This window comes from Mastomys coucha, unplaced genomic scaffold (genome assembly GCF_008632895.1).
Source record: "Mastomys coucha isolate ucsf_1 unplaced genomic scaffold, UCSF_Mcou_1 pScaffold16, whole genome shotgun sequence".
Lineage (NCBI taxonomy): Eukaryota > Metazoa > Chordata > Mammalia > Rodentia > Muridae > Mastomys > Mastomys coucha.
Genome location: NW_022196898.1, coordinates 57,912,727 through 57,921,358, shown reverse-complemented (window position 1 = coordinate 57,921,358; position 8,632 = coordinate 57,912,727). Strand labels below are relative to the sequence as shown.

General features: G+C 40.5%; 1 protein-coding gene across 6 annotated transcripts in view; it reads left to right on the top strand.

The window, feature by feature from the left end:
- Ntng1 (netrin G1) overlaps positions 1-8,053 on the top strand; it is a 350,817-nt gene extending 342,764 nt beyond the window's left edge. For all 6 annotated transcript variants that reach the window (XM_031375231.1, XM_031375235.1, XM_031375230.1 and 3 more), the window contains one exon: positions 6,241-8,053. In XM_031375231.1, coding sequence (XP_031231091.1) covers positions 6,241-6,470 — 230 coding nt within the window. In that variant the 3' untranslated portion in view covers positions 6,471-8,053. The remainder of the gene's footprint in view (positions 1-6,240) is intronic.
- The last annotated feature ends 579 nt before the right edge of the window (positions 8,054-8,632 follow it).

Sequence of the window (8,632 nt, the reverse complement as noted above, 5' to 3'; positions counted from 1 at the left end):
TTTGTCATGGAATGTCTTGTTTTCTCCATCTATGGTAATTGAGAGTTTTGCTGGATATAGTAGCCTGGCCTGGCATTTGTGCTCTTATAGGGTCTGTATGACATCTGCCCAGGATCTTCTAGCTTTCATAGTCTCTGGTGAGAAGTCTGGTGTAGTTCTGATAGACCTGCCTTTATATGTTACTTGACCTTTTTCCCTAACTGCTTTTAAAATTCTTTCTTTGTTTAGTGCATTTGGTGTTTTTATTATTATGTGACAGGAGGAATTTGTTTTCTGGTCCAGCCTATTTGGAGTTCTGTAGGCTTCTTGTATGTTCATGGGCATCTCTTTTTTTAGATTAGGGGACTTTTCTTCTACAATTTTGTTAAAGATATTTACTGGCCCATTACATTAAGAGTCTTCACTCTCTTCTATACCTATTATCCTTCAGTTTGTTCTTCTCATTGCATCCTGGATTTCCTGGGTGTTCTGGGTTAGGAGCTTTTTGCTTTTTGCTTTCTTTGTTGTGTCAATGTTTTCTATGGTATCTTCAGCCCCTGAGATTCTCTCTTCTATCTCTTGTATTCTGTTGGTGATGCTTGCATCTATGACTCCTGATTTCTTTCCTAGGTTTTCTATCTCCAGAGTTGTCTCTCTTTTTGATTTCTTTATTGTTTCTATTTCCCTTTTTAGATCCTGGGTGGTTTTGCTCATTTCCTTCACCTGTTTGATTGTGTTTTCCTGTAGTTTTTTAAGGGATTTTTGTGTTTCCTCTTTAAGGGCTTCTAGCTGTTTACCTGTGTTCTCCTGTATTTCTTTGAGGGTACTATTTATGTCTTTTTTAAAGTCCTGTATCATCACCATGAGAAGTGATTTTATATCAAAATCTTGCTTTTCTGGTGTAATGGTGTGTCCAAGACCTGCTATGGTGGGAGTATTGGGTTCTGATGATGCCAAGGAACCTTGGTTTGTATTGCTTATATTCTATAGTTGCCCTGCATCATCTGGTTATCTCTAGTGCTACCTGCCCTTGCTAAACCTGACTGGAGCCTGTCCTTCCTGTGATCCTGGTTGTATCAAAACTTCTCAGAATCAAGCTGTCTCTGTGATCCTGTGATTCTGGGATCCTGTGACCCTGGGCTTGTTAGAGCACCTGAGAGTGGAGCTTCCTCTCCTCTGGGGGCCTTAATCTCCAAAATTATTGGGACCAACTCCTATCAGCTGATGTCCAGGGACTTCCATAAATTTTGATTATCTCCATCTTTTCCAGTGCTTTTTCTAATCATTCCAAACCCTTTCTAGCTGATTCAGTCATTCAAGAGCTACATTACACATTTTCTCTGCCCAATTCAAATGCCCTTCTTCTTCTTCTTCTTCTTCTTCTTCTTCTTCTTCTTCTTCTTCTTCTTCTTCTTCTTCTCCTTCTTCTTCTTCTTCTTCTCCTTCTTCTTCTTCTTCTTCTTCTTCTTCTTCTTCTTCTTCTTCTTCTTCTTCTTCTTCTTCTTCTTCTTCTTCTTTTCTTCTTCTTCCTTCTCCTCCTCCTCCTCCTTCTTCTTCTTCTCCTTCTCCTCTTCCTCCTCCTCCTCTTCCTCTTCCTCCTCTTCCTCCTCCTCTTCCTCCTCCTCTTCCTCCTCCCCTTCCTCCTCCTCCTCTTCCTCTTCCTCCTCCTCCTCCTCCTCCTTCTTCTTCTTTTCCTCCTTCTTCTCCTCTTCCTTCTCCTTCTTTTCCTCTTCTACTTCATATGTTAATTTATTGATGATCCTCCATAACAGGAAAACACTTTTATGTTTAGTTTCATGGTGTCATGTGACTACTACATTTTGTTGACATTTCTCTTTCAGCCATTCTTCAATTCTTCACACTTGCTTTCTTTGCATATGGCTGAGGCTGGTACTCTTCAGGGCCCTAGATTCAGTTCTGACTTTGACATGACTGAAACTCTCCTTCCATGAAACTGTGTACTCTGTGTCTGATGACAATGACCTTCACCACTGGTATTCCACATCTCCATATGAATTGTCTCCTGAAACTTGATATAGTTTTACCAAATAATAACAAAGCGTTCAAGAAGAACTTACAGACAGAGTCAATGAGTCCAAACGTATTCATTGACTGAATTCTTCTTCTGGTTCCTTTTCTTAAATAAATCTCTTTGTGATGTATCCACATAGTCAAATGTCACCTTAAAATCACTCACCCTTGTTATGTAAACTGCTTTCAGTTGTGCCCTTCCTTATCCTCTCTGGTGCTCCAACCTAGCCCATTCTGTTGAATGTCTGGTCTCCTTGTCTCCAGTCTATTTTTGTCTAGCTTCATCTTTCCTTTTCCTTTAAAACTCTAGCTGACTCATTTACATTTGACAGCTTCCCATTGTCCATTTCCCGAACTCTGCAATGTTTATATAAAAACAACTACAGACAGAATGCCCCTAGCATTCTAGCCTCTTTTGTCTGTGTGCATCTAGCCTTCCATAGCCCACTCATCATTTAAGGACATAATCAAGTTCTAGTCAGAAAACAAGCTATTCTAGGTATTTCAACAGAAAAAAATCACTATTAAAGGAAATAGAATAATATATGTTTGAGGATGGAAATGAGTACAGGGCACCAAAGTAACTCTTGGACATCAACTATGTCAAGGTTCAGGAGACAGTTCATTATGGAGATGGAGATGTAGAATACCAGTGGTAGAGGTCATTGTCATCAGACACAAAGTACAGGTGGCAGCTATTACTCAGGGACTAAGAAATTTCAAGAATGAAGGGGTGGTTTCTTGAAACTAATAGTGTTAATGCTAATGCAAGGCTTCATATACTTTATAACTATATCTCTGAGGACAGATGGTGTCTGGCTACCTCTGTAGAAGTCCCTTGGAGATATGCTAGCAGGATGGTACAGGAGTCTCCAAGGCTCAGTGAGAAGCTGGTTCTGAGTAAAGATAAGCAAGGGAATAAGGATATGATGGATAAGATTGGATAAATGTCAAGGCTTAAATGAAGGGCCCTTGCTACACAGTACTGTTAAGACATGCCATTAAGTAGAAAAAGGGAAATATCTTTACATACACCCACCTTCCCTCTTTGTTCTTTCTGGGGTCAAGTGTTGGTGAAATCCAGCAGGAAATATGTAGGGTTTTTGTTTTTGTTTTTAATATTGCAACATCAGAGAAGAGGATCAGTGTTCAAAGGTAACTTCTTAATAACTTACAAGGTCCATTTGCATCTCTTTGATTTAACTCATCCAATTTCCCCATCTATGGTACTCTTTAACCAGTATCTGCCTTGTGTGCACCTTTGTTCAAGTACAACTCCTTTTCTAGAATCTTTCCTAATCTCTAAAACAAAGATACCATCATTTGTGTTTGCCTAACACTTTGCACATACTTATTTTGTGGTCTTTCTTTATACTTGGATTATTTCTAATAGTGTTTGTTGCTTTTCCACCAAATTGTGAGCTTCTTTATGGCAGTATGAGTGATAACCACAAAACATAGGCAGATGCCTGGCAAAGGACAATTGGTTGAGTGGATAAAACTAATAAGGATATTTTAAGGAAAGCAACTCTAGATCACTTCTGTAATGTATTTCATCTCCATAAGAGTTCATCAGAACTCTATGGAAATAGAAGCCATGCTTTGTATTTGTTTTATTGTCTCAGTGATATTTACTACAAGGTTTTACATGATGAAGAGTTCATCGATACTTAACCATTTAGTTTGTTCACTAACCAACAGAATTTTGGTACTAAATGACATGAAGATGGAACATGAGGTTATAAACATCAGGTAAGAACTCTATTAGACCTAAGTATATTTCTAGCATGTGATTTCAGCCATTAGACGGTACAGTATGCACAGTAAAAATCTGAACTTGTTGCATTCTAATAGGATGGGCACCACCAAGAACCCAAATGTAATGTGCTTTGTAGTGAATTTTAAACTAATAAAATGTATGCCAGTTTCCATTTTTTCCTGTTTATATATTATCCAAGATATATTCCCCCAGTCCATGAGATGATTAATCCTGGGCTACATCTGTTCCTTGTGTATTTATTAAATTCTCACAACCATCCAAATCAACTAGTAGATTATTTACATGTAGAGAAAGTATTGAATTTTAACTTAATCACTGGCTTCTCAGGATAAAAAAAAAAAAAAACAGAAACCTCTACTCAACAGCTGCTTTACATTCAAGTCCAAGAGGAAGAAAAATAGCTTTGAAAAAAAGAGGGGAGTGATATTTAATTAACTATTGATTTCTTCTCAATTATTCAAGGCAAGCAATTATCGATATTGATGGAACAGATATTTCCCTATGTCTAGTGCCCAAATGAAAGGAAATATCCCATTCTGCAATCTGCTGTCTAGATCGAGAAGTGCTCAGAATCTTTAACTTTAAATGGAAATGGTTACTTGGATCTGTTAATTCCATGTTGCCCCAATTAAACAGATATTTCTTGAAGTGTAAGCAAAACAAAATCCTGAACACCTAGCTATACTTTCCAAATGGACAAAAATCAAAACAGAACAAGACCCGCCAGGATTTTACCCTATGACCCTGTGCTTGGGAGACCTTGATTCATAGCTACAGATGTTGACACACCAAAAAAAAAATGACTGACAAAATACCGTAATTTGAGTTCAATCTAAACCACCCACTGAGAAGCAGCTTGTATGCTTGATTCCTCTAATCCATGTGACACTGCCTTGTGTACCAGCATTTCAAACATGAATGATTAACTATTGCTAATTATACTAATGTATTATGCAGCTGTCTTCTATATCTCCCTGGAAGGTTGAGGAATGTAGTCACACTGGACTCTGTTTAGGGTACTTTATTATTAGCTCCATGGATGCCCAGTGCCACCTTCCCCTATTCATACACAGGAACATTCCTGTTTGTTAGTGTGGACAAAGCTCCTCTTCAAGGTGACATGAGTATTGAACATGATTAATAGGTAAAGCAAATGCTATCTATAATTATTATGTGGAAGATGGGATTATTTTGTAACAATGATTTGTATTTAATAGCACCATTGTGTGTGTGCGTGTGTATGTGTGTGTGTGTGTGTGTGTGTGTGTGTGTGTAGTGTAACCATGTGTCATCTTTGGAGAAATTGGGCCATGACTTTTTTTTAATGAAAAACTGTTATAATTTATAAAATGCTCCTTTTTCTGCTCTGTGCCCCGCCTGCCCCCTGTCCAGAGTGGTCTATGTGTTAAGTGCTTAAGCAGCAAATGTTGTTGGAAAGCTTTCGTTCGTTCATTCTTGGCTCTTATTCTTTGTTGTTGTGTTAATTTCCCTGGGTTCTATTTAACATTCTGCTAAATCAGTGAAACCTTGATTATCTAAGAGAATACAAGACATTGAATTAATGAGGATAACGGGAATTTTGACGATATGAGAAATTATTAGAGGTGAAAGTTCTGTGACAGAGGCTGTGAACGAATTTCAGTCAGGAACTGCTGCTTGATTTTCCAACCTGATTCTATTCCTTGATGGATGTAATGAAATTTTGGTAATCAGGGTTTCACCGTTGCATTTATTACTGTTCCCAAATCAAGGTAACCTTGGGCTCTACTCCCCATATTTACAAGGTAATAAAAAACTCTGATGGGCTGTCAGGGACAAATGTGACTGCTCTTCCTCACATGCCTCCCACAAAACAAGCTTTTCCTCTTCCCATCTGGCTGTTGCCTGCCTGGAGCATGCCTCTTTTCTCACATCCTAAACCTGCATTTCCCTGCTTCCCTTGTGGCCTCTTTGCATGCACAAAAAGGCTGGAATCGGTTCAGGGACGATGGATGGATGTGTCCTGACCTTAGAGGTTGTTGGTCATTTTAGCTACACTGCTTTGCATTTTAAATGACACTCATCTGGCTTCAAGGTTCTGCTTTCTTGTATCAGGCACTTGTCCTTTAAAAACCTAGGAGGTCACAACAGGTCTCACCTACACAAGAATTTCCAAACTAGGAGTATTCCATTACCTTAGATTCAATAGCCTGAACTGGAGAATATCCAAGATTGCAGGGGAAAGAGGGGGTTGGGGGGGGACATATATGAAAAGGCCTAATATGATCAAAACAAAGGCAGCCGACTACATTTGTTTGGAAATTGAAGTCACATGCTTAGTTTGTGGAGGGAAGGGGGGAGCACTAGATCGATAGAGAATTTCTTTTTTAAAGCTGAAAACATGATGTTCCAGATGAACTTAAATTGATTCTGCTTCTCCTCCCCTCCCCTTCCCTCCCCTCGTTCTGCAGCTAATGTCTGCGACAATGAGCTCCTGCACTGCCAGAATGGAGGGACCTGCCAGAACAATGTGCGCTGCGCGTGCCCAGACGCCTACACTGGCATCCTCTGTGAGAAGCTCCGGTGCGAAGAGGCAGGCAGCTGTGGCTCCGACTCCGGCCAGGGAGCACCCCCACAGGGCTCCCCAGCACTGCTGCTGCTGACCGCGCTGCTGGGGACTGCCAATCCCCTGGTGTTCTAGGGGTCCCACCCAGCCCTCCGACAGGCCTGTGCTGTGGGGAAGCAAACAACACAAGCGACTGCTACTGACATAGAAAACAGGCACACCCACTCTAACACAGTGTATAAAAGAAGAGGGCCTAACCGAACTAAGCCATATCTCTCAGAACCGGACAGCACATCGCACGTCGGAGTCAAGACTGCTCAGCATTGACTCCAGAGGAATCAGCAGCTGTTGCTATTATCACTGCAAAGCTCATTGCCAGCTGCAGAGCTGATTGCGGATTGGAAAGGCTGTGAGAGCGCCCCCAAAAGGAAAGACGAAAAACAAACTGATCAACCAACCTAAAAAAAAACAAAAAACTTTCGCTACTCTACCGTGGTGCACCCTAGTACCGCTCTGCTCAGTGTGTGGGCCAACCAAATAAAAGCATTCTTCGCTGTCAGGTGCATTGTGGGTATAAGGAAATCTGTTACAAGCTGCCATATTGGCCTGCTTCAGCCCCCCCCCCCCTTTTAGCCCCGAAATCCCTTCCAACCTGTGCTTTAGTGAACGTTGCTCTGTGACCCTTGTTGGTTGAAAGATTTCTTTGTCTGATGTTAGTGATACACACGTGTAACAGCCCCTCCAAAGCGCAAGCCAGTCATACCCCTGTATATTTTAGCAGCACTGCGATCCCAGTGCCAGCTCACATCCACTTCACAAGAGTGGTTAGAGGAAAAGAGAAAGTGTATCTATCCTTTTGTATTCAAATGAAGTTATTTTTCTTGAAATAATGTAATATGTAGATTTTTTGTATTATTGCCAATTTATGTTACCAGACAATCTGTTAATGTATCTAATTCGAATCAGCAAAGACTGACATTTGATTTTTTGGTCCTCTTTGGTTTTGTTTCGTTTCGTCGTGCAGAGATTTCTCTGTAAGGGCAACGAGCGTGCTGGCATCAAAGAATATCGGTTTACATATAGCAAGTGTAATAAGATTCCACCAAAGGACATTTTAAATGTTTTCTTGTTGCTTTAACACTGGAAGATTTAAAGAATAAAAATTCCTGCAGAAATGTTATCAGGAAATTGTATGGCCGTTTCTTAAGATGAAAGGAGCAAGCACCCAACAGTTTCCCAGTCACGTCACTGATTTTGTGTGGACTGGACACAGTCAGCTGACAACTTTAGTAACCCGGAAGATGGATTGATGGTCACTAGCTTGGACAACGTCTGCAAAATATGAGACTATTTTCCACCTGGGAAAAAATTATAACCACAAAAACAGAGAGAAAGAAATATCTAAGCGATTGCCAAGATTATGCCAAAGCCTGTTGGCAGAGCGCTAAGAGACTTTTATTTTTAAGTCATGCTATTTTCACAGATTTATGGTGATCATGTGACTCTAGGGATGCCGATCTATGTATCCTTCCAAATACAGTGTTTACATGGAGTATCATAAGAGGCCACCTGGGGAACCAGGACAGCAGCAGGGAAATTGAGGGATTAGCAATTTGACTTTGAATATATTCTAAGTATTTAAATGAAATATCAAAATATACAGCAGCAAGTAGACATAACTGCTGTTCCTGAAAATAAAGTCTGTTTCAAGTACTGCCCAAGGTGTAATAAATTCTTGTTTCTGCCTTTTATTAGGCCAATTACTGTACAAGACAGCAGAGGGAGCTGGGCGGGGGTATGGGGGAGAATCACTGGGAAGTTTTGGAGGGGATGAAACAGTGTATGTTCAATCCCAGCACACTGCCACCCTGCAGGTGACAAATGTGTCAGCAATGGCATCTCTTGGAATCAGAAATAATTATGAGGCCAAACCACAAGATTAAAGACAATGAAGTCCTACAGGACTTGGTGGGACAATAACCTATCACAGTATTAGGTCAGAAGCCTGGTTCCAGGCTGAATTCTTCACCCTACTGCCAGTCTCAGCTGAACCAGGGCAGGAGGAATGTCTTCTGATGAATAACCTGCGTCAAAACTAGATGAAGGAACAGCATGTCTTATTGGTTTTGTTCCCAGAAAAGCCAATTCAAAGAAGGCAATAAAAGGTAAGCAGGTAATTCCTGCTCTGCCTGCCACCCCACGTCCAAGTCGATTGAATGTTTGTTATTCAAACCAACAGCCTCTTTTGATAGAAGAAATAGGGAAAGATGGAAATAAATTAGCACTCTGGCTTAGTG